The sequence below is a fragment of the Piliocolobus tephrosceles genome, chromosome 9 (assembly GCF_002776525.5).
Source record: "Piliocolobus tephrosceles isolate RC106 chromosome 9, ASM277652v3, whole genome shotgun sequence".
Taxonomy (NCBI): Eukaryota; Metazoa; Chordata; class Mammalia; order Primates; family Cercopithecidae; genus Piliocolobus; species Piliocolobus tephrosceles.
Genome location: NC_045442.1, coordinates 38,590,837 through 38,618,441, shown reverse-complemented (window position 1 = coordinate 38,618,441; position 27,605 = coordinate 38,590,837). Strand labels below are relative to the sequence as shown.

Below are 27,605 nucleotides of genomic sequence, written 5' to 3'. Positions count from 1 at the left end.
CAGCTGGATCCTTTCCATTCCAGCCACATGCATTCCTTTCATGAGCAAGAATCACAGTGTTATTCACTCCTGATTATCTCGAAGTGCTTTCTCTGTCTCTATAAATGCCTTCTAATTCTCATGACTAGGTGCTTGGGTCTCCTCACCTATAACACACAGGCAATAGTACCTTACTTGCCTGGTTCACAGGGTTGGTTGTGAGGATGGAACATGCAAGTACTTTTTGATTTGTCGATGTTCAGGCTCAGGGACTGGGCAAGCCAGGCCTTGCCTCTCACACTTTCCTTCTGTCATTCTGGGTGCTTCAGCATAGGATGAGATGTGCAGAGTGATGAGGCCGCTTTTATCCTGGGCTCCACTCTCTAAGCCATCCCATCCCTTACCAACACAGCTGACTAGCTGCCTATCTGGTTTCCTTGCTGTCGTTCTTAGGCCCAGGACAGTCATATTTTTAACCTGAAGGCAGAGTGATACTTTGCTTTACTTTTTTTAATTTATTTTTTTAGAGATGGAGTCTCAGTCTGGTGCCCAGGCTGGAATGCAGTGGCATGATCATGGCTCACTGCAGCCTCAAACTCCTGGGCTCAAGCAATGCTCCTGCCTCAGCATCCCCAGTGGATAGAACTACAGGCACATACTACCATGTATCATTAATTTTGCCATCATTTTTTGTAGAGACAGGATCTTGCTATGCTGCATAGGCTAATCTTAAACCCCGGGCCTCAAGCAATTCTCCCTCCTTGGCTTCCCAAAGCACTGGGATTACAGGCATGAGTAACTATGCCCAGTCCAAAGTAATATTTTAAACACACCAATCAGACCCTGTCATGCTGTAACTCTATGTATTCTCAACTGATTTAGAATCAAATACACTTTTTTTTTTTTTTAAAGAAGATAAGAAAATTTTATTTACCCATATTTTTGTTTACTGGTGTTCTTCCTTCTTTCTCGATGTTACAAAGTTTCTTCTTTTATCATTTGCTTTAGAGTATTTCCTGTAGCCATTTATCAAATACACTTTTAATAGCAAAATACAACTTTAATCAAATTCAACTATTTTGAAGTAAATGTTTATCACAAAATGGACAAAGGCCCTAAAAGATGTGGCCTAGCTTCCCTCTCCAGAGGTATCTCCTGCTATCCCTGACTCACCCTGCTCTACTTAGACTAGCCTTCCTGCTGGGCCTGTGACAAAACAACCACATAGACTTTGTGCTTACTGTTCCCTCAGCCTGCAATGCCCTTTCCAGGTGCTACTATGGCTCCCATGCTTCATCTAGGACTTGAAACAGTCTAACCTATCCCCATCTCTCTTTACCCCCTAGAGAAAGTGTGAGAAAGCTCACACTCCAATCAGGGCTTACTGCAGCCTCAACAGTTCCTCTCCATTAGCCTCATGAGTAGCTTAGACTACAGGACCAAACCACCATACCTGGCTAATTTTGTCTTTTTTGTAGAGATGGAATTTCACTATGTTTCACAGGCTGGTATTGAACTCTTGGACTCAAGATATCCTCCCACCTCAGCCTCCAAAAGTGTGGGGATTAAAGGAATGAGCCACCATGACTGGCCTCCAGCCTTTCTTTGAGTTATATGCGTGACTCTTTGAGTCTTGTGTTTAGAACTTGCTTTATAGTAAGTGTAGTGCACTATTTTGATAAATCTTTTTTCTATTACACTTACAACTATTTTCAAATCAAGGTCAGATCATGGAATGTACTGGAGAAGTTTTCCTCTTCTTTGGTATAGGTTATATCTGGAACCCTTCAAGGGAACACCAAAAATCATGAAATCCAAACCACAAGGCCATCACACAGTCACCCAGCAAATGGCTTTGTAAAGTATTTCCATGCTAAAAAGAAGAAAACAATTTCTCTTTTATGTCATAAAGATATGACAATACTTTTATGCCACTGGACAATTTACAAGGCACTTTCAATATCTATTACCTTACCAGATACAGCTGATTCAAAAATAACATCCTAAGAACCAAAGTCTAAGTCTTAAACATTAGACTATAAATATTGACATGACACCAGAATATATTTTAAAAGTAATTAGGACAAAAATATGAATGAAAAATGGAGCAAAAATGTCTCATTTTATATTATTAAACAATAGTAACAGAAATGAAAGAGTACTACAGTGCCATGGCTTCAGAAAACATAATGAACATGCTGGAGTCTCCACAGGAAAAAGTGTTGAGGGTGTAACACTGGAAGTAACACTTTCTTCTCAACCCACTTTGCAAAAGTTTGAATAAGAAAATACAAGAGTTTAACCAAGTACAACTCCTTTGGAGTAAGGATACATTACACAAAGTATCCTAGTTCTTGTTTCTCCCTGAGTCACACTTAGAGCTGATGTGTACCAGTTTCCTAAAGGTTTAATATTTTCTCCCACTACTTTTGGCCCTGAGAGCCTGCCTCCCCAGGGATATTCTAGCCAAACCCTTCTGAGGCTGAAATAGCCAGGCAATAAGGATCCCAGTAGTCCTTAGAACATAAGAAGAAATCCTTCTTGAGCCCATCTCCCAGAGAGGGGTTTTGGAGGCTGAACCTGCAGACTTTATGTGACTCTCAGGCTTGCTCCAGCCAAAAGAGCACCTGGGGTGAGGGTTAGAAGGTCAAGGACCAGGAAGTCAAGGGTAACGTGAGCTATGATCATGCCACCGCACTCCAGCCTGGGTGACGAAGTGAGAACCTGTCTCAAAAAGCAAAAAAAAAAAAAAAGCGATCAAGAAGGACAGAAAAAAGCAAGCAAATCTGTAACTCTGGGATGAGCTACTACAACCAAACAGGATGAAAGTCTACCTCCTCATAACCATACAGTGACCAGAGTGAGGATAAAGGTTTTTTTTAACTTGAGCCATCATCTCTTGTGGAGGCAAATTTTCTGCATATAACTCCTAGCTAAACAAGAAAACCATAAAGAAAACATTTCCCACAGCTGATACAACCTTAATAGGGGCATTTTCTCTCATAGTAAATGAATATTTATATTTTAGTAAAACTACCTATTTACTAAATAAAGATTAGTATGTTATGAAGCAAAGATTGGAACAGAAAGGGGGATGACTTGAATTATGGAAAGCATCCAGACTGGAGAAGATGGTCTCTTCATAAAAATATTTTTCCCTGTTTTACTCACTCAGTACAACTAAAAACCCTCAACTTTATATATAAAACAACATGAGAAGACTCTGACAGGGCAACAGAAGGCAAACACAGACTGGCTAGGGACCCCGCATCCTGAGGACCATGGTGGTGAGCTCCCAGGGTGTTCCTGTTGCCTTGGACATCCCAGACATGGAGCTGAGGGCAGCAACCTGGAAAGGGCAATGGGCACATACAGAAAAAGTCTCAAGACGAGCCTACTGTCTCTGACCAAATGGCCAGAAAGGAGCAGCCCAGCAAGGCACAATACTTTGAAACAGTAACCCTTTCCCCAGCCAAATGCCTGAAAAGGCCAAGTGGGGAGTCCAGGCTTCCACACTCAACATGCTATAATGAGGTGCCCCAAATACCCTACTGAGTTGGGAACAGAAAAGGCCCAATAAGGAGCCCATATTTCATCCCTACCCAGATGTAATGAAGAAAACCTAGTGGAGAGTCAAAGCTCTCACCACTACTCAGCAGTACGGAGGACATCCCCAGTTATGTCCGTGGAGGCCATATGTGGAGCTAGATATCCCACCCCTGTCCAGCAGTAATGAGGAGCCCCAAATAACCTCCAGTTTGCTGAGTGAGCAAACTAGACTTTTACCCCCACCTGCCAGTACCGAGACAGCACTCCCACCTCTTCCTTGGCCATAGGGTTCTGAGAGGAAGCCAGTGAAAGGAGGTTTTAGTAAGATCCAAAGTTTTATAACATCATAAAAAAATATATCCAGGATTCAACTGAAAATTACATGTCTTAGAAGAACCAGGAAGATTCAAACTGCAAATAAGACAATCAAAAGCTACCAATACCAACATGACAAGAGATGTCAGAATTATCTGACAAAGCTATTAAAACAGTCATCATAAAAATGTTTCAATGAGTAATTATGAACACATTTGAAACAAATGAAAAAAGTATAAAGTCTCAGCAAAGAAACAGAAAATAACAACAAATAAAGAGAAGATATAAAGAATGAAATAGAAATTCTAGAATAGAGAAATAAATAACCAAAATAAAACTACAGTTGATGGGCTCAGTGGCAGCATTAATGAGACAAAGACAAAGCGAACTGGAAGACAGAACAATAGAAATAACCTAATATGAAAAACAGAGAGAAATGGACCAGAGAGAAAAAAGAAATGAGAAGAACCTCACAGACCTATGGGACTATATAAGTGGTCTAAAAATTATGTAAATGGAGTGCTGCCAAAAGAGAAGAAAATGTGGGGCTGAAAAAGTACCAGGAGAAATTTTGTCTGAAGATATCCCAAATTTGGAAAAAGACATAAACCTACAGATTCAAGAATCATAGTGAACATCAATCTGGATACATTTTTTAAAAATCCACACCAAACACTTCTGGAAATTTTCCAAAAAGGAAAACAAATAATTTTCAAAGCAGCCAGAGAAAAATTACACCTTACCTAGCGGGGCAGACTTGTCATCAGCATCCACGGAGAAATAGGAATTAGCAGAACGTTTTTAAGTGCTGGGGAAAAAAAAAATCTGTCAGCCTAGCATTCTATATCTATTGAAAGTATTCTTCACAAATGAAGAGGAATTCAAGACATTCTTATATGAAGGGAGACAAAGATAATTTATCTCTAGCAAATCTACCATAAAATAGTGTTTAAAGAAAGTTCTCTAAAGTTCCTTTATAGGAAATTTTAAAAATTAAAAAAAAAAAAGACACAAAAAACAAGCATGGGTAAGGACATGGAGAAATTGGAATTCTCCTACCCTGACAATGGGAATGTAAAGTACTGAACCTATGGTGGAAACCAGTGTGGCAGGGTTTCTCAAAAAATTAAAAGTAGAATGTCCATATGATCCAGCAATTACATTTCTGCGTATATACCTCAAAAAACTGAAAGCATCAAATTGATATTTGCATACCCATGTTCATTGCAGTATTATTCACAATAGCCAAAAAATGGAAGCAACCCATTTGTCCAGCAGCAGATGAATGCATGAACAAAATGTGGTTTCTACAGACAATGGAATATATTCAGCCTTAAAAACGAAAAAAAAGTCAGATACATACTACAACATGGAAGATGGATGAACCTTGAAGACATGATGCTAAGTACAATAAACCAGTCACAAAAGAACAAATATTTTATGATTCCTCTTCCATGTGGCACCTAGAATAGTGAAAAAAAAAAATCACCAAACAGAAAGTATAATGGTGGTTTCCAGGGGCTGGGAGGAGGAGGGAATGGGGAGGTAGTGTTTAATGGGTACAGACTTTCAGTTTTGCAAGGTGAAAATGTTGCTGTGTGTGCTTGCTCCTGCCTGTAATCTCAGCACTTTGGGAGGCCATGTGGGAGGATTGTGTCAGGCCAGGAGTTGGAGAATGGCCTGGGCAACAAAGAGAGACCCTATCTCTGAAAAAAATTAAAAATTACTTAAGTGTGGTAGAGGCTGAGGTGGGAGAGTCATTTGAACCCAGAAGTTTGAGGCTGCAGTGAACTATGAAGATAATCATTTCCTCCGTCCATTCTGTTTCACCACCAGCAATGCAATTCCATTCAAATACACATTTGTACTCTCAAGACCTAAATAAGGCATTTTTACTCCAGTTTGCTTTGTGTTTTAGTGGTTTCTCTGAAATAATTCTATAAAGTCTCTCTTCTTTCTTATGTCAGCTTAATAAAGTCATTGTTCAATTAGCTTAATGCCCCACTATTAATGGGACAGAGATTTCCTTAGACATCAAAAACCAATAAATTTCCCAGTCTTTGCAAGAGGCTCTGTGTGCGTGTTGGGGAATGCCTTTAACACCTACCTGGGCACTTTATAAATCTGCTAGCTAACTAAAAATCTTAAAAGAAGGAATTAAAAAATAAGATGTTCATAGAAGGCTTTGAAGAGTAGTGACACATTTCTGGAACATAGAAGGCCACACAGGCTTAGGAAATATCTGAGAATGCCCTGAGCCCTCGCCTCTGACTAACTTTGAGGCTCTATGAGAGCAGAACATTACATTTCTCTAGCGAAAAATGTCTGCAGAAATAAGAAAATGTATAGGAGTAGATTATTTAAAGCAAGACTATGGCCTTATAATGAGGCCTTTTCAACTGCAGGTTTATTCTAATCCTTGGTTGCAAACCTTCATATGGCCTTTAGGCTTCAACTGAAATAAAAGTGCTTACTTGGTCTTTCTCACTTGAAAAGCTCTATACTCCATTTAATTTCCTCTAACTCTGGGAACTCTCACTTGAAAAGCTCTATACTCCATTTAATTTCCTCTAACTCTATACTCCATTTAATTTCCTCTAACTCTGGAATTGCCAGAAATTATTTCCCAATTCTAAAGTTTCTAAATGAAATTTTATAGCCAGAATTTCAGCCTTTCAGCTACTGATTTCAAACCAGCAATCATTTCAACAGATAAATTGCATAAAATATCGGGTTTGCCAATATGAATTTCCTAAACTGTTATCCTGTCTCCACAAATCTTTACAACTTTTATCAGTTTCCATAAAAATACATATTTGCATGCCTATGTGAGAGAGAGATGGGTAACTGAGAGGAAACAGCAGAGACAGAAACAGATATTGACAAAGATATTCAGTAGGTGCTATTTCTTAAAACTTCTGGTCGTTACAGTGAAACATTATTTGCAGATGATAGGATTTACTATTTGAAAACTCCATGAAAAGTAACCCAAAATTGCTAAAATTATCAAAGAATTCAATCTTCAGTATTTACACAGATTTGGGGAAATAGTCTCTCTATTATACTCATGTTAGAAAAGTAAACACATATATAAGTTTTAGTGAATTATATTCCAGTATTTATGAAAAGTAAAAGATTATATACATTATGGTGCAGCCATTTTTATCTATAAAACCACCTTAAAGAAATAATATAAGAATATAAGATGTATGCAGATAGTAGCATTTATAGTAAACAACAGTTCAAAAATAATCTAAACATCATTGAAGCTGGAAATAATTCTGAAAATATAGGACAGTCATCAAATAGGACATTATGAGCTACATTTCTTTATGTTGCTTTTTAAAATATCTGATATGTTATTATGTAACTATCACCTTCAAATCACACCTATATTCTATATACACACATAAACACACACACACACACATATTTCTGTTTGTGTATATTCAAATACATATTCCCCTCTTCTTTGCCTTAATATGTCTGTACATCAGTGTGTGTCCCTGTATGTGTGTATTTAACCACTGAGGGAGAAAAGAATGGATAACCTTGGACAGACTGGCTAATTCAAGTTTATATCATGTCATTCCCTTTGGCTAAAGTAACCTTCTTTTCTTTTCTCCCTGCATTTATACACATACACATACATGCTAAAATAAACACATACACAACATATATATCCAACACATGCATATATATACATGTAATTATATTTTAACAGCCACTGGGGGAAAAAAGAAAGTATACAAGCTAATCTGTCAAGAGATCATTTGCCTAGACAGGTAGATAGGAGTGAGAGATTAATAAAGCTCATATTTTAATACTTTTTACATTTTTAAAAAATCTCATGGGATAATTTCTGATTTCTCATTTGTGGTAGCAGAGCAAAATATGGCATTTATAGGGTGCTTTCCATTTCATATGCACTACAGATAAAATGTAGCATACGATCTTAAGATTGTGTTACAAACATAATTTTATTGGAAATGAAACAATAAATTTTCCTTCATACAGGGAAAACTGGAATGGATTTTGAAGGATGGATACAATTAAAAGAGAGAGGGCTCAGAGATGGCCTTCCTCCTAGTAAGATAGGAGAGATAATGGTTGACACACAGGCAAGGAAACATCTGCGTTTTTCACATGAGACTGAAGGGCCTTGCTCTGCAATCTAGCAGCCAGACACTTCATCAGACTGGGATGAAACAAAGCTCATAGAAGGGTGGTACACTGCCAAGGCCTTTGTGAACCGGGGTGGTGTCAATATCCTTTGGATCAACCAGAGGTTTCAAGGTAAAATTCTGCAAAATGGTGGTCAGGATTAAAAACAGCTCCATGCGGGCCAGGCCTTCTCCAGCACAAATTCTTTTTCCTAAAAATTACACACAAGATCATTATTTATTTAATTCTTTAGCTGAGTTAGCACACAGGGAGGCTGAAATTAATGTGGAATGAAGAAATATATTAATGAATGACTAATGAACCTACAACTTTTTCTATTTACGCCCAAACCTGGTTTCTTTTTTATTCTTTAGCACATATTTCTGTGAATGCACTATATGAAAAAATCTTTTCTGTCCATGCACATTGGAACTGCCGTGTTGCAGCTTGCCAGTGACATATTTACACACACACACACATCTATCCCAACTGGCATGATACACAACACTGTATCCACTTCTCCATATACTTCTGACCCTGGACTTGACAAACAGATTTATTTGTCCTTATCTGGATTCTAAAGGATAATCTATCTTGCCACATACCTGCTTTAAAAAAAATAGTCAAGAGTTTATTATTGCCAGATATAAAAAAGAAATGTCACCAAGTGGCCACAGGCAATTCTTAGGGCATCATTTCGTTCCACATCTTCCACCCAGTTCCCCTCACCCCAGCCATTATTAATGATTCACCACTCCCCAAACAGATTGGTAATTTCAAGATTCCGCTCAGATTCCAGGTATTCTTCTATCTGGAATGGTCTCCTACTCTGCTTTGCCTGCCAATAGTCCCGATATTCTTCCAGACTCAGCTCAGATGTTATTTATTCTATGCAATCTTCTTTGATGCATCAGGACATACAATTCATGCTCTTATCTGTTTTCCACAATATTCATTAATGCTTCTAATACACTACATTTCACATGAACTGTAAATTATTCAGCTGTTTTACAAACTGGAATATAAACTCTTAAGGTAAACCCTTAGATCTTATAATACACACAGTAATACCCACTGTCAGGACAAGAGCTGGCCTGCAAGCCATGTGAAATGAACAGAAATCTTGAGCAGGCTCATGGTGCAATAGTGGACTCCTAAATATAAAAGGAGGTAAGAAGTCACATAGCAATGGCTTTTTTTGAGATTATCTCTGGGCAATGCACATAATCTTGAGAACACAACATCAAGGGTTGCTCTACACTTATTTTCTTATATAATTAAACAGGAACAAATCTCTTATTTTTGTTTCTGTTTCAGTTATTTCTGTTGGAAACATCTTCTACCCTCCTACCCTCTTCCTACTTCTTTGAAGTGTGCTGAATATTTTCCATTTCTTCCTCTTTCCAGATCCATTTTGTATTTATCTCTTGTGCCTTTCTATTCCCAGGAAACCGACCTCTAAGAACTGCATTAACCCAGGAGGTAGTTCCCTTCTGGGTTCTGGATACATTCAGAGGCTCAGATGTTGAAAAGTTCAGAGTATTTGTTCCCTCCATCCTACCCTGTCAGGCTAGTTTTGACAGTGGCAACATCCTTCTACCTATAGATGCTTCTCTTGATGAGGAATCTGCTCATTATTCAGGTTCCAGCAACCTTCCTTTGAATCTTTTGATCTAGGATTGTAATATCTTCTTGCTGATGTTAGTCCTGAGTTCTTCCCCACATTTTGCTACTCCCCTTATTTGGCCCACACCTCTCAAAACCATCTCTTTATTAAACTCTCTTTTATTAAACTTTTTGACATTGCTGCATGTTTCTTTCCAGGACCATCAAAAATTGGGGGAAGATACTCAAATGTGATTTATTGCAAGAAAATTTCACTTACTTTACAACTATTCTGCCCCTATCCCTCTCAAATAAATCATCTGAAACTCGCTCTCTCTCTTGCTCTCGCTCTCGCTCTCTCTCTCTCCCTCCCTTTCTCTGGACTCCCACAGAAACCTCAAGCATAGCATCTGTGATCTTGGAATTTCATTACCTGTTCATTTGTTTTCCCTTCTCTTAGAGAAAAGATCTAATATTTATTCACACTTGTATGCCTGGACCTGAGCATAGCATTGCTATATATAAGGTACTCAGTGAAGTTTATTGAGTGAACTGGCTTCTCAGGGTAAATGAGAAAAGTTTTACTAGAACTGGACTTCTAGGAGGAACTTTTAATGACCTACGTAGCAGACCAGGAAGCAGAATCTATGAACATAGTCACCAATCCCATGAGAAATAACCTGGTCTTTGGGAGTGGTGCCTCTGGCCTTATGCAAATGACAAATTGTTCAGCCCAGAGTAGCCTCCATGCAGAGCCCTTCCTTACCTCACTTGACCCCTGAGGTACACATAAAAAGAAAGCTTGCTTGCCTGCTGAAAAAGCCATGAAATAATCACTCTTTTTAAAGTTGCCACTTTCATCCAGGAAGTGGCCAGGGTCAAACTTCTCTGGATTGGGAAATTCCTTGTCATCGTACAGGACAGAAGTCAGATCTGTTAAGATTGTTGTGCCCTGAAAGAAAGAGAAAAAGATAAACCAGATCAAAATACAGTGTTCATGGGATGCAAAAGACATGGATAGGAAAGGCCAACATTTTGTATGCATGGATTCTGCAGGGCTGACTATGGGACTTGAGTATATGTGCATTTTAATATCTACAAGGAGTCCTGCAACCAATTCCCCATGAATACCAAGGGATGACTTTAAATTAAAACCTGTAAAAAGAGACAAAGAAGGTGATCATATAACAATAAAGGGGAATTTCATCAAGTGGGTATAAAAATTGTAAATGTACATGAACTCAACATCAAAGTACTTAAATATATGAAGCAATTATTAATAGACCTAAAGGAAGAAATAGACTTCAAAACAATAATAGTAGAGAACTTAACACCCTATTTTCAGTAATAGACAGATCATTCAGGCATAAATATCAAACAACAAACAATGGTGTTAAATTGTTCCTTTGACCTGACTTAGCAGGTATACACAGTACAGTCCACCCAATAACTACAGAATACACATTCTTCTATACAGCATATGAAACATTCTCCAGGATAGATCATATGGTAAGTTACTGAACAAGTTTTAACAATTTTTTTAAAGTTAAAATCAAATCAACTTTTTTTCTGAAAACAGTACAATAAAACTAGCAATCAAGAAGAACAGAAAATATACAAATACCTAAAAATTAATTAACATGCTTATAAAGATCCAATGAGTTAATGAATAAATTAAGAGGAAATATTTAACAATTTCTTGAGACTAATGATAATGTAAGTACAACATACCAAAAACCTATGAAATACAGTAGAAGCAGTACTGATAATGGAGTTTAAAACAATTAACGTTTACATCAAAAAAGAGAATAATCTCAATTAACAACCTAACATTGAAACTTAAGAAACTAGAAAAACAAAAACAAACCAAATCCAAAATAAGTAGAAGGACAAAAATTATAAATATTATAGAATAAATCAAAATACAAAATAGATACAGAAACTAAAATACGAGGAAGTCAATGAAAGAAAGTTTTGGTTTTCTTGAAATGATATACAAAACTGACAAACCCTTAGCTAGACTATGAAGAAAGAGGGAAGACCAAAATAAGCAAAACGAGAGATGAAAAAGAGGCCATTACAAATGGACCACAGAAATGCAAAGGATCATTAGAGACTATTATGAACAAATACATGCTTACAAATTGGAAAATCTAGAAGGAATGGACACATTTCTGGACTCATATAATATACCAAGATTGAATCATGAAGAAATAAAAAATCTGAAAGTGATAATAATTGAGTAACAAATTAAATCAGTAATAAAAATCTCCCATCAAAGAAAAGCCAAAGACTATTATTTTTGGCTTCACTGCTGAATTCTACCAAACATTTAAAAATACACCAAGAAAAATTCTTTTGAAATTCTTCTGAAAAACTGTAAAGGGGGAAATCCTTCCATAATCATTTTATGAGGTCATTATTCCCCTAATACCAAAGACAAAACAAGAAAAGAAAACTGCAGGCCATTGTTTCTGAAGAACATGGATGCGATGCAAAAAATCTTAACAAAATACAAGTAGGCCCAGTGTGGTGGCTCATGCCTGTAATCCTACCACTTTGAGAGGCTGAGGCAGATCTCCTGAGGTTGGAAGTTCAAGATCAGCCTGACCAACATGGAGAAACCCCATCTCTTCTAAAATTAGCTAGGCATGGTGGTGCATGCCTGTAATCCCATCTACTCAGGAGACTGAGCCAGAAGAGTAGTTTGAACCCAGGAGGTGGAGCTTGCAGCGAGCTGAGATCATGCCAGTGTACTCCAGCCTAGGTGACATAGCGAGAGTCCATCTCAAAAAAAAAAAAAGTGACTTGGGTGCTGTTAAAGGCATTCAGTTTCAAATGCAAATGGGAAAAGTTTCAAAAATTTGCAGGCTGACAATGCAATAGAAAAGAAATCCCATTTCTGAGAAGAAATTCAAGCTGGCTGCAGAAATTTGCATAAGTAACAAGGAAAAGAATGTTATTCACCAAGAAAATGGGGAAAATGTCTCCAGCGCATGTCAGAGACCTTTGTGGCAGCCCCTCTCATCACAGGCCTGAAGGGCTAGAAGGAAAAAGTGGTTTCATGGGCTGGGCCCAGGGTCTTGGTGCTATGTGCAGCCTAGGGTCTTGATGTCCTGCATCCCACATGTGGCTGAAAGGAGTCATAGAACTTTGGCTATGGCTTCAGAGGGTGCAAGCCTTAAGCTTTGGAGGCTTCCACAGGGTGTTTAGCCAGAACTTCTACTAGGGCAGTGCAGAAGGGAAATGTGGGGTGGGAGTCCCTATACAGAGTCCCTACTGGGGCACCAGCTAGTGGAGCTGTGAGAAGAGGGCCACCATCCTTCAGACTCCAGAATGGTAGACACACTGACAGCATGCACCATGTGCCTGGAAAAACTGCAGACACTCAACACCAGCCCATGAAGGCAGCTGGGAGGGAGACTGCACCCTGAGAAACTACAGGAGCAGAGCTGCTCAAGACTATGGGAACCTATGTTTTGCATCAGCATGACTGGGATGTGACACATGGATTCAAAGGAGATCATTTTGGAGCCTTAAGATTTGACTGCCCTACTGGATTTCAGACTAGTGTCAGGTCTGAAGCCCTTTTGTTTTGGCCAATTTCTCCCATTTGGAATGGCTGTATTTACCCAATGCCTGTACCCCCATTGTATCTAGGCAGTAACTAACTTGCTTTTGATTTTACAAGTTCATAGGCGAAGGGACTTGCCTTATCTCTTACGAGACTTTGGATTGTGGACTCTTGAGTTAATACTGAAATGAGTTAAGACTTTGCAGCACAGTTGGGAAGGCATGATTGCTTTTGAAATGTGAAGACATGAGATTTGGGAGGGGCCAGGGGCAGAATGATATGGTTTGGCTCTGTATCCTCACCAAAATCTCATCTTGTAGCTCCCACAATTCCCACATTTCATGGGAGGGACCTGATGGAAGATGATTGAATCTGCGGGTGGGTCTTTCCCATGTTGTTCTTGTGATAGTGAGTGGGTCTCATGAGATCTCATGGTTTTAAAAATGAGAGATTCTCTGCACAAGCTTCCTCTTTGCCTGCTGCCATCCATGTAAGATGTAACTTGCTCCTCCTTGCCTTCCACCATGTTTGTGAGGCCTCTCCAGCAATGTGGAATTGTAAGTCCAATAAATCTCTTTCTTTTTTAAATTGCCCAGTCTCAGGTATGTCTTTATCAGCAGCATGAAAACAGACTAATACAAATGGATTTCAAAATGCTAATAGAGAGGTTCTTGAACACTGTCATCACAAATAAATAATAAATGTTCAAGGTGATCAAGATACTAATTACCCGATTTAATCATTACACAACTCATACATGTTTCTAAACATCATGTTGTTCTCCAAAAATATGTACAATTATTAGGTGTCACTAATAAATAAAAGAGAAGTGATTATGCTCACAGGCTGATAAAAAGGAGCCAGGAAAAAGGGAGAAGATGAAGAGGAAGGAAGAAGAAATAATTATTTAAGGAAGATAATTGAAAAAGTAAGAGAGAAGGGATCCATGCCACAGTTAAAACAGCTTACAGTAGAACAAAAGAAAGCCCATCTGTCACAGCAACTGACATGAAAAAGAATTCAAAGGTTGTAAATGTAGCCAAGTATGTAAATCTAATGGAAAGCATTAGAGGAGTCCACTTCCAGTGACTAATTTTTCTGTGAGATGATGGAAGAGCAGGTCACCTATTAAAAGTAAGATAATGAAAGGCTGAGAAGAGTTCAAGGTTGAAAGTCATTGTGGAGTATGGTGAAGCAAGTTGAGTTAGATTATAAAGCAGGATTGTTGGGTAAGATTGAGAATACTTTTGGCATTGATGAAAATTAAACCACCATATTTGGCATTGATGATAACAATATCAACCTGCTGGGCTGCATGGTCTTTTCCAGCACAGGTCAGTAGCCAATAATCAGGCAGGGTGGAAGGAGATTTTTGTATTGGACTTTTCACAAGTAAGTCATAGGGACAGTAGAGAAGGGGTGGGATATAGGATACAGGTTAATTGGTAAGAGTAATAAAACCTAAAATTGAAAGGAAGGGACAGGATAGCACACTGGGCTAATGGACAGGCAGAGTGTAGAGCTATCAAAGCATGGAAAATCCTGTGGGAGTCTAGGCACTATCATATTTAGAAACTTGTATCAAAAACTAGAAGGAAAGAAGTACGTGGTCACAGGGTAGGATGCCTGAGTTATGATTGTGCCATACCTGTAGAAGATTAGGCAATCTACAGTTCTACTGCTATGATATTTGATTGCCTAAGACACCTAAGGAAGGGTATAGACATAATATCTCTCACCTTTGGAATAAGGTATTCTCTAAACCGAATGTCTTGAGTCACTGCATGGGGCAGGCTGGTGGGGACGAGGTCAATATATCTCTGGATCTCATGCACCACGGCATCCGTGTAGGGCATCCGGCTTCTGTCCTGCATGCAGACACTTCGGTTTTTGCCGACCACATGATCAATTTCTTCCCGCACTTTAGCTGGCAAGGCAGGAGTCAGAATTTATGAGAAGTGAAAAAAACTTGAAGTACCATTGTAGGATCCCTTCATCATTGTCCCATTGTAGTTGGAGATGGGACAATGATGGAAAATTACGTGTCACTACCTCCATAAGAGAAAAAAAAGGACGCACAATTTACATTTCTTGGGCAAATTGAAAGCTCAGTAGACACAGGTATGCAGGTATGAAATACAATTGCACCATGACATTCAATCCTCAACTTTGATTCCCTACTCTGTGTACTTTTTCTTGACAGACTCAGAGATCTGGGATCCTGAAGAATCACTGAAGACCTTGTAGTTTAGCCATTTTGTGTATGTCAATTTTATCTTAAATATTTAAGTTTCAATAATCTAAGAACTACACAGTGCAGTTCAGGAAATGAGATATTAACTTGATTCAGCACAAAACTTAAGAAGTTAAAATTTATTCAGAAGGTATCAATAATATAGGACAGACACACTGCACTCTTCATTATATTACTTTATAATTCTTCAAAAACCTTCTATGTGGAAGGTATAATTTCATGTACTTTACAAAGAAACAAGTCCAGAGAAGTAAATAGTTTCCTAAGGATGCTCAGAGAATATGTGGTCTTTCCCATATTATCCCCCTTGAACAGATAAGGGACCACAGTTATGGAGAGTAATCATGTGTCTGCAGGTCAAGCAAGCCACCTATTAGTAGAATCAGAATTCAAAGCCACCGCTATTGAAGTCTACAGCTCATTGTTCAAAATAACAATGCCACACTGCTGCATCTGTTCCAAACCAAATCAAGAATCCTATACCATCGCAGGGAGAATAATGGCCTCTGCTCTTCAAATCTCTATCATTATTTAAACATTTTATTCTCCTTTTATACTAGGAACTAATGTGAATTGAATCCACCCAATGGTAGGTAGATGTACTAATGAATAGAAATTTTGTTGTACCTTGTGTTGGCAGGTAAATGGTGGGGTGGTTATCCGTATTTTCTGTCCACTTCTACCTGAAATTTGATCTTGCCCATCATCTGTTCATACCTGAGATCTCAGGGTGCTTCAGCAGGAGTAAGAGTCCATATCTCATTGTGGTGCTTGTTGTCTCTGTTCCTGCACTAAACATATCCCATATAGTAACAACCAAGTTGTCCATGGTAAATTCAGACTCTTTATTGTGTTTTTCCTAGCAATGACATGTTACAATTACTTAATAAAAAGCTTTTCAAGTAACACAATACTATTCAGTACAACATCAGTACCTGGCTAATTAAGCCAGACTTTAGAGTGTGCTATGGGTGAAGATAATATTAGGTGAACTGTTAGAATTGCTTCAAATTTAAAATAACATCGGACTCACAAACATTCAAGTACTTTCTGATTCTTCAGTTTCTAACCCCCTAGAGCCAGTCAGTTCCTTTGTAATTTTTTAAACATACTTTTCATTAAGTCATCACTGCTAATCACTGTCAACTCTAGCATCTATTGTCTATTTCATCATATCTAATTTTTCATTCAAATTTCTTAAACTAATCACACCCAAACTACCGCAGTATTTACAACTCCATCAGTCATTACACCCAACACTGCTCTTCAATTACAATCATTATAGCCTCTTTGAAAATTTCACAGACTTGATTACTACACTCATCATCTCCTGGATCTATTTTCTCCCTCCTGTTTATCTAAGTCAGAGTTTCTCAAACCTACCTCATCTGTAAATGAATATATCTTAGAGATTGCCCAAAAGTAAGCCCGTCTGGGTTTCTATCCATTCCTGTGTTCCCTCATTTGTTACATCTTCTCTTCATGGAACCATGATATGTTATCATCAGTCTTGAATGGATGTGTGCGTGTGTGTGTTTGCATGTTTTGATCTGCCCCCAGATAAAGAATCAGCTTTAACATGGTAAACATAAAACCTAAGTCTCTTTGGGTGAGAACTTAGAAATATCCAGAGACACGCAATATGGCTTACACAGGTAATATGTTGCATAAACAATTAATACACTTTAGGATACAGCATTTGTTTTCATATCTCAGTTTCACCAGTAAAATCAAAGCATATCAATGAGTCACAACACCCACAAAGATAAAGTAGCAAATCAGAATTACATTGTACCTTTTCCATTTGAATCAGAAAATAGTCAATAAAATCTCGAGGGTTATTGATGTCCAGAGATTCCTGATGTTCTTTTACTTTCTCCAAAATAAAACTTCTTTGGAGAGCATAATTTTTAAATATCACATTATGACTTCCTGGGAGAACCCGTAAAAAGGGGAAAGCATTGTAGAGCTGAAAGAAGAAAGAATCCATCATTAATTCATTCACCAAACGCTGGTCCTTATTATTTATCAGACACTACTTATATGCTAAGTAGATAAAGATGAATAGACATGCTTCCTGCACAGGAATGCATTCTGAATTCGAAGGAGAGAGCACTGAAAAAGTAGGCAGAGACAGTATGCACAGGGTACAAAGCAACTTCAAGGCCAATCACGTTGATTTCCTAACCATAACTCTGAAGGAAGTCAGGAAATTACCCCTGTTGTCGTCTCTCTTCAGATGAGGAAATTGAAGTTCATAAGGTTAATCAGCAATTCGAAGACACCAAACTAGTGATCTTGGAGCTAATACCCTGTGTTTGCACCAGTATACACAATATATGTTTTACCAGGGGACAGTCTAAAAATTTTGAAGACTCATACTCATTTGTTATAATGAAGAAATAGTACATCTGAAAGATTAAGTGCCCAAATCACTTAGCGTATACATATATATAAAAAAACACAAACACACACATATACATATATATATATAATTTAAATATTCCACCCCAAAGAATGTGCATATTTTCCTGACTCATGTTTTTGCTGGTCCTAGAGCTTACAGAACATGCTTTAATTTAGATAACACCCTAATGACCTAATACCCTTGGAAGGCATCAACATAGTATATTCAGGCTTGTAGCTTAAATCAAACTAGATACAGAATCAGGAATCAGGAATTCTAGATTCTAGATTTTGATGTTCATTGTCTTAGCTAGGCTATTTTGAAAAATATGCCTAATAGCTCTGGGTCAGTTTCCCACTCCAGTAAATAAGACACATTAGACTATTTTTTCTCTAGGGTCCTTTGAAGGTAGGTCACATCAGGAACTTATGATCAGTATAGAATTTTAGTTGTTAGTGATTTTAAAACATAGGTTACTAACATTTTCTGACTGTGTACTTTAATAAGAAATCCATCTTAAATCACTACCCTCAATATCTGATGATCTAAAAACAAACAAAAAAGTTTCATCCAAACAAATCTTGCTATAAATGTAGCACTCTGAGATTATGTATTTTTTTCTATTCTATCTTACTTCATGTTTTCAATTTTATTGCATCACATTAGATTGATTTGATAACTCACTAATGTGTTGCAAATGATAGTTTGATAAGCATTGCTTTGGACATTTTTAAATAGGGCAGAGAGATGGGGTAGGCATGAGCTACAGATGAGCTAGAAAACTATTACACATTCTAAAAAGAACCTTGGCCTTACCGGTATCCAGGGGCTGCTCACAGTTTCAAAGTTTTCATTAAAATACTTCATCAAGGTTAGAAATTTCTGATCCCTGTAATCAAAACGATTCTGGAAAATGATGAAGCTGATGACATTACAGGGAACACAACCCAGAAGAAAAGTGGGATCACAGGGAGATGCTACAAATAATACCAGTCAGAAGTTAGTACACAATTTTCATATAAATCTAAAATTGAGTGCTTAAAATAATTGGAAATGATTGACTTCTAAGATCTTCTAGAAATAAAAACTACCTGGACATGCCACCATTACAATAAACTTCAAATGCTTAAAATAAAATTTGCTGTATTTCTCCAAATAAAACTGTCTAATCCAGTCCACTTTATTTGATAATTTTGCCCCAAGGAGTCTCCTATTTACATCATTTTCCAAAATGTTCTAATTCACAAGAAGGAATACAAAATAAAAAGAGGCCATTTAAAATATATTTTAATGTATGGAATTTGATTATCAGTGTTGACACATCCTCATGATACCAACAGGAAACTAAACAACTTAAAAAGAAAATCAAAATACTGAAGAAACTTGAAACAGAACATGGAAAACAGAGTTGAAAAATTTGGTTGTCTTTTTTTGTAAAAGATAAAAATAATGAGAGAAATTGGAATTATAGATACATATTTGAAAAACTACATTGTGGGTAGAAATAGACTTCGTATATGCAATAAAGAGCATGGCTCCATTTTTGGATGTTTGATTGCTAGAAGTTTTATAAGACTCACCCTGAACTCTTCCCCTTCTACCCACATCTGGAAACGCTCAAAAAAAAATGTGTAACAGTTCCCTCCGTTAGCACAAATAGACAGTTTAAGCCACACAAGCCCTGACCTGCACACAGGAAACTTCAACCCAGCCCTAAACACTAATTGCCATGAAAACCTCATGCCACTATCCTCCTGCTGCTCTTTCAGTGTCATTTTGGACCTGGTTGGGTGTCAGCCTGCTCTTCATTGAAAGCAACATTATGTGAGTAATAAACCTTTCATATCCTATTGGTGTTTGTGTGGAATCTTTATTGTAATCATCTAAACCAGATTTTGGATGATAGGTAGGTCCCTCCTGCCTCTGTGTGGTGACAACCACAACACCACAACTCTAGAAGGACAATACAAGCTCAGATCAAAAATTAGAAGTTACGATGTAAATTAGCTCTGCTCAACCTGTGGAAATAACTTCCAACTGTTAGTGTTATTAGTGATTAAATGGGCTTCCCCAAGAGTGTGAGGTCCCTACAACGAAGTGGAATCAAGCAGATTTTGGACGACTAAAGGTCAGGGAGTTGAGAGAAGGCCATAGTCACCATGGGAAAAGCTGAACAAGTTAATAACAAGTTCTGCTTCAATACAAATTAAGGATACAAATAATTTCACAGATAATATGTGCCAAAATTCAATATTCATTGCTTGACTAATTCTATTTCCAAATTTTATTCAAAGAAAGTAGTCAGAGATTTACAATAATTAATATGGGTTTCACTCTTGTATATTAAGAGCAGGAAAAACTAGAATCAACCTATCTGGCCAAAACAGAGGATTAAATAAACTCTGGTGTGTCCAAAATAATGGACTACTGTACTATCCAGCTAATAATGTTCTTGAAAAACATTTAAAAGTTAAACACATAAAAATATTCATTCAATACATGACATTATAAAAACACATATATCTTATGATCTTACCCCTTGCTTGCCCTGCCTAGCCCTTTCTCTTCCACCTGCTCTCCCAGCCCTGCAGGTGCACACACACACATCTATGTGCTGCATAGATCTGTGCTGCTGCAATACCATCTCTTCATATCCACACTCTATTATGAGAGGTGAATGGCAGCCCCACACTTTGGTGGTAGTTGGCAACCCCTGTATTATTCTTAAACACTTTACTAGAAAAGTTACCTAATTTTTTAAGCGTATGTGGCCAAGACTGATAGCTGATTGCCAAAATTCATGTTCTTTTCTTCCTGTGCACAGAGCAAACCACATTTTCCAGCTTCTCTGGCAGTTAGGTGTGGCCTTGTTACTAAGTGGCACACATGAGAGAAGTTATGTGTGCCACTTCTATGCCTGGTCTAAAGTATTTGCTTTTTAACTTGCTCTTTTCTCCTTCCTGTATCACACAGAGATATGAACCACTGATGATACTGAAAGACATTTGCTGAAGATATCAAAGCCCAATTAACCTGGTACCTAAAAAGACTGTTATTCCAAACACTTCACCTCCTAATTACTGTTACGTGAGCAAAAAGTAAACTATGATACTTCAGCCATCATAATGTTTTGTAGTCTATTTACAATACCATTTGTTCTACCCAAACTATTAGTGTTAATTATATGAAGAAATAAACACCATTGGTTTTTTTTAATGCTTCCACCAGACACAAGGCTTCCTCTTGAATTCGGTCTTCAATTGTTTTCTTCCCCATCCCCATATTCCTCAAAATCATGAGAGAGAAACGCCGGATTTGCTTCCATCTGTCTCCATTGCTAAAAATAATTCCTATCAACACAAAAGAAAAAACAGAGAGAGAAAATATTCTTCATTGTCATGAATACGAGCTGACAGTTCTCATCTCAGGAGATGATATTGACATTTCAGCAGGGATGTAAATATAATGGTGTCAGCTTCAGGGATTCCCATTGAACCCTTCATCACACCTGCCTCCTCTTTGAACCCAAACTACTATTTAACTGTCAGGATTCTTAACTTTGCATATTGCTAAACTATTCTTAATCCACCAGCTGGACTAAACCTCAGAATAATTCTGTAAACTGAAGGCTTTGTCCCGTTTTAGGGGATGCTAAAAATCATAAAGGCAAAATGCTTGCTCATGATCCTGCAGCAATAAACATGGTGAGTCCTAGTCATAGCTTAAATTTTCAGGGCTGGCTTTTCAAATTGTAAGTTAATTTTAGGAGAAATAACAAGAGGAGGGAATTATCAGGAGAATGTGAGACAGCACTTTTTCATTGGAAGATATCTCCTGATAATCATTTCTCAGATAAGGGGTACAGTCATTAAACAGACAGTCTCATTTTAACATTTCCCCTCTATTTGTTAAATCTCTTTCATGAAATATGGAAGGAAACATCAAAGAAGTTCAATATTAGGCTGCCAGAGTCACGACCAGATCAAGGGGAAAAAATAAGCTCCTAGGAAACGTTTCCAGGGAGCCTCTTAGAGAACAGTGCAGAAGAAGTCAGAACCCCATTCAGGTCATATCTCTGTTTGCCAGAACCCTGTAATCCACCAGAAGACTTGACAGTTTAAGGCTAGCTCCAAAAACAAATAAAAGAAATTTCCAGCACTTAATCAAAAAAGCTTTTTCTAATATCAATTCTGATACATACTCATACTCTGATCATGTTTCTCCATGATCTTTTCAGAACATATGTTTGCTTTATGCTTTGTCTTCTGTTGTATTCTAATATTGCTCATGCTTTTTTAAAATCATATTTCAAGGCGAGGATGGAAATATTCCAAACTGATGTGATTCCATGCACACTATTCAAGCTTCCTAAAATAATCTCTGGGTATCCATGACGAAGACCCGGCAGCAAAATATTTGGTGAATAAGATAATTCAGTAATATTCCTCCTCTCTCTCATCTCTCTATTGCTTTTCTATTTTTTTAACTGACCATAATTTATGATGAACTTGTCTTTGTAACAAATTCATAAAAAATTAATGGTTAGATGGCTTGTTATCATTGAAGTTAATGTTTAACAGGGACATTGTGTCACTTTCACTTTCACAGATTTTAAATATAGATTAATGATCCTTTATAGAAAAATTATTCTTAGCCTCAGGTAGAAAATATGAAAAGTGTGTTTCATAAATTTTTCTAAATACTTATGATTTCTCAATTTCTTAGAATTTTTCAAGTTTTTACAACTTACAACCCCACACACATACCCCAAAGGGAAGCATACCGAATCCTTGGGCAATTTTTTCTATCACTGGAAAACTCCCTCGGCCAGAAAATACTTCTCCCTGATCAATCAGTGCTTCCTTAATTGCTTTGTATCCATGCAACACCACGGTGGGCTTCATGCCAAAATAAACAGTGAACACAGGGCCATAATCTTTTGCTAGCTGCAAAAAGAATAGCAGATGCAAATAAAGTGTAAATTTCAAAAATAAAATGTAGATAGCTTAGGGAAATATTTTTAATATTGCCAGAAGGATGTTTTAATACTTGTCCACCTATTATATAAAATGTTACATTTTAGAACCAATTATTTGATAAGAAAAAAGTATTTGAATAGTAATTATCATTTTATTAGTAATAATTCTATTAGTGTTAGTATCAGCTTCAATATTTATTTCTTGTTCAGCCCCTACTATATGACAAGGGTTATATTATGCATTTTGTTCCTATTATTTTATTAAATTTTTATGCCAAACTAATAATTGTACCAACTTTCTCCTATCTTCTTACAATTACAGTAAATTCTGTGTTTCTTCTTTGGGTTAAGGGAAGTCCATCTAATCTGCCTCATGGGTAGTCTAATAATTGTCCCTCATTGTTCATGCTTGATAAATTTTTTTTTAGCACCAGACACTGCCATATTTTTATAATGCATGATAACACAGGAGTGTGGTCATACATATTTCCCAGCTTCACTCAAAGCTAGATGCAGCCATGTGACTCAGTTTCCATGAACTCATGTAAGCACAGTGTTGTGATAAAATTTGACATTTGTGCATAACAGACAATTGCTTCCCCTTCATTTCTGCCCCTGCCCATGGGTTGAAATAATAGCATGGAGATGCCCCTACTATGACCATGCAAATGAGAAAAACAGTCTAGAGGCAGAAGATACTAAAACTACAAAGATTAAAAAAAAAAAAAAAAAAAAACTGGTTCTCTGAATGACATCATGGAGGAGAAGCAAGTTGACAGTAAGCACCTAGAGTTTCTTATGTGGGATAGAAATAATCTCCTATCTTCTTTCAGCATCATCCTTCTGTAGTATCAGCTTATGTGGTATCCTAAATGATATAGGACTTACAGTCTTTCAACTTTTCTATTGCAGAAGTTTTTGCTGACCTAAAAATTCATTTTACAAACTATAGTGACCTTTTCACAAGGAAGATGTTAACCTGACTATCCTTCAAGCATGTTAATAGTATCACATTGCTCTTTTTTTCTTTCCTTTTTTTTTTTTGAGACAGTTTCACTCTTGTTGCCCAGGCTGGACTGCAATGGTGGGATCTTGGCTCACCGCAACCACCCCCCCGAGTTCAAGCGATTCTCCTGCCTCAGTCTCCCAAGTAGCTGGGATTACAGGTATGTGCCACCATACCCTGCTAATTTTGTACTGTTAGTGGAGGCGGGGTTTCTCCATGTTGGTCAGGCTGGTCTCGAACTCCCAACCTCAGATAATCCTCCTGCCTCGACTTCCCAAAGTGCTGGGATTACAGGTGTGAGCCACTAGGCTCGGCCCATATTGATCTTATGACAGAAACAAGTGTTCTTTACACCCATGCAAGGCCTGCATGTCCTGTCCCCTGCTTCCGTCTCTACTCTCAGTTTGTATCATATTCTTACTTACTCTCTGAACTACAAACACTTTTGTCCTCTTTTCAGGGTCTTAGGGAGAGACGTATAAGCAAAAAATAAAATTCAAAGCACCCCTCTCCCCGCCAGCTGGCCCCACTCCCTTACCACCAGCAATTTAAACAGACTTCCTCCTGTAGGCCAGGTCCAAATTTAACTTGAAAAAACTGATTCATGCCATCATGGGAAGGGGGCATTGAATATGCCTCATTATGTCCTCTCCCCTTTTGGAATTCAGGAAAAGCTGACCAACATTTAACATTAACACAGACCTTAACTCTAATAAGAAACAATTACAATCTATTCTCTCTGAAGACTGCTGCCTGGAAGTTTCATCTGCATGATAAAACTTTGGTCCCCACACCTCTTATCATAACCCAGACATTCCTCTCTATTAACAATAACTCTTTCAATCGTCAATCAGAAAATTTTAAACTCTGGATATCCTGGAAGCATCCCCTCTCCCACTTCTTCGAGTTGTCCCACCTTTCTGGGCCAAACCAATGTATATCTTAAATGTATTGACAGGAGTCTCATGGGTACATACTCAAACATATAAATGTAAAAAACCAAACTGCCCTGACCACCATGGGCACATATTCTTGGGGTCTCCTGATAGCTGTGTCGTGGGTCATAGTCACTCACATTTGCTCAGAATAAATCTCTTCAACTATTTTGCAGTTTGACTCTTTTCATCAACAGAAGCAATTCTCCCCCAGATTGAAAACATGTGAAATTGGGTTTTGTCGCTATTTGATATGTTTAATTCCTAATCATTCTTATGATTATCAGCTCCAACTTCAATTACTCAGAGAATCCTTTGCTGAATGCTCCTTTAACTAGTTAGTCCCTTGAAATTACATGGTCTCTTTCTACCATATCCCTGTTACATAGTTCGTAATCATACCTTTACTTGCATTGTTGTTTCATAAATATATTTCTATCCTCTAAACTGTAAGTCCTTAATGATAGGGTCGCTTTAAATTTTCTTTCGCCATTGAAAGAAAATACCACCTTGCACCATGCAAGGAGGTATTTAATTACTTCTAGAAAATGTGGTATACTTAAGTAACCTGTGCAAAATCTTTTTTATTTACATCTTCAAGAAATGGAAATTAAAGCGAAGAGAGGTTTTAATCCTGCTTAAATCTGTGAATTTAAATCAACAATAGATGAGCTGGAGTGCTGACACAATCTCTTTAAATTCAAAGCCAAGGCATAGGAAGAATGAGCTTCCAGAAGCAGTATTCCAGTAACTGGCTTCCTTAAGAGAAAGACAGATTCCAGATCATTCCTTCAGGCTTTAGAGAGCAACTGCTATGTAAACAACTTGGAGTAGAGAAGTTACTGACTCATTTATTGAGAACTACAGTATGAAATATGAAAGATCTGAACCCTTAGTAATTCCCCTGATTTCAATTCATATATGCTTTATGAAAATGTGGTGCTGTGACACTGTAAATCTGTGCTTTTTTAAAAAACTAAAAGCTGTTCCATTTTCACTAGCATTTACCAAAGAAGAGTTAAAGCAACCTGGATTACAATATCAACAAAGAATTTCTGCTCCTGGCAATGTCAACAATCATAACATGGATCAATGATCTTGGCAATATTCCACTGGTGGCAGGAATGACTCACATATTGGGCAACTGCTGCCATGCTGAACTTCTGATAAACTTGGACGTCAATAAGGAATTGTGAAAAACATTTTCTTCACAAACAACTGGGTTCTCAACAATATACAATACAAGGAAACTTTATATATAAGTTATATCTGATTCAAATATGCAAATGCACTCTTGTACTAATGACTGATGATTCATTATTTGTTTAATCTACCAATAAAGAAATCTGACAATTTATATAATTGAAACAAATTCCTATATAAATGGAAGCCCCCATATTCCTTGCATAAAATGAATTTCTCTTCAAAGGTTTAGCCTGTTAACTTCCTTGTTCTTTCTTCTCAAACTCAGCTTTCTTGTTCTCCATGCCTCCTTGCCTGTAGTTACTTTCCTGTCGGCTCTAATCAACAACTCACCTCTGTTTACTTAGTTACCCACTCTGCACCCATTCCACCCTTTGAAACTTCATGGCCCACCACTGTAATTCACATCTCCCTTCCCTTCCTTATTTAAGAAAATATTCACAAGTAACTAAACAGGTCAGCTTAGATTGTGTGGTCTGACCATAGCCCATGGGGTGAGTGACACAGAGGTAGAGACTACATGGTAGAGATAAAACCTCTTTCTCTCCTTTGTTCAGTATACTCTTGTGATCGTGATTGATGCAGGCAGCACCCTTCTGAAGAAGTAAATTGCCTTGCTGAGAAAACTTCTGCCTGAGTACTAGTTTCACTTTGCAGCACCAAGCATTTATCTCCAACATTTCTCTTAGGTGATACAGTCTATAATTGTTTTCCAGTTGAAAACTCCATTCTGGAGTAAACACTTATTTGCCTCAAACTTGCTGATTTCTTCATTTCTTTTGGATGTACTGATCGCATGTTCTTCTATCTGTCTGCATTATAAAGGCATATCTGGGTGTCTAATGGACACATCTCTATAAAGACATCACTTTAAAACGTGGTATCTGGGGACATACATTGCTTAGTTATGGGGCTATCTGACTTACTCACTGCAGAAAACTAAAGGAAAATTAGTCATACTTACCATGCTTATGGATTTGCTGATGTTCTTAGTATTTAACTGTAGAATGTTTCCAATAATGGGGAGAGGAGTTGGGCCAGGTGGAAGCTTCCCTTTGGCATAGCTTCGGTTCCACAGAGAAAGAAGAATCAGACAAGAAAGACAAATCACCAGGATGATTAAGAGATCCATTGATGGGCTCTTTGAAAACGCGGTTGAAAGCTAAGAATCTAAAGATTTTGTAAACACAAAGTGCAAGCTCCTCACCAATTATGTACTAAGACTTTGAACTTTGGATGACTGATTTTTTTTATCTTTAGTAGACCTTGAACTGCTGGTAGAAGTAAAATCAAAAATTAATTTAATATTGATTAGTTCTTAAGTTTAACCTAAAATTGTAACTAAATGATAACCCTCACTTCTGTAAAAGAAATAATAAAATCAAAATTAATAGAAAGAAGAAAATAATAGACCTCAGCACAGAAATAAATGCAATAGAGACTGAAAAGTAATTCAAAACATCAAAAAAAAAAAAAAAAAAAAAGAGTTGGTGTTTGAAAAGAGAAAAGAAAATTGATGAACTTCCAGCAAGAATACTGAAGTAAAAAGTGAGAATACTCAAGCAAATAAAATCAGAGGTAAAAAAGAGACATTTCAGATGATATTAAAGAAATACGAAGGATCATAAGAAGCTGT

The 27,605-nt window shown here is 37.4% G+C and overlaps 1 protein-coding gene across 2 annotated transcripts; it reads right to left on the bottom strand.

Moving 5' to 3' along the window:
- Positions 1-7,924: 7,924 nt before the first annotated feature.
- LOC111538683 (cytochrome P450 2C3-like) lies at positions 7,925-27,101 on the bottom strand. 2 transcript variants are annotated; one of them, XM_023206171.1, is made up of 9 exons: positions 26,934-27,101; positions 22,631-22,793; positions 21,048-21,197; positions 18,664-18,824; positions 17,236-17,409; positions 16,158-16,299; positions 14,926-15,113; positions 10,423-10,564; positions 7,925-8,218 (listed from the first exon to the last, which is right to left on the bottom strand). In XM_023206171.1, the coding sequence occupies exons 1-9, from the start codon at positions 27,099-27,101 to the stop codon at positions 8,037-8,039; spliced, it is 1,470 nt and encodes a 489-aa protein (XP_023061939.1). In that variant the 3' UTR covers positions 7,925-8,036. The 2 variants fall into 2 exon arrangements, with proteins under 2 accessions (XP_023061939.1, XP_023061940.1); XM_023206172.1 differs by lacking the exon at positions 17,236-17,409.
- Between the last annotated feature and the right edge of the window lie 504 nt (positions 27,102-27,605).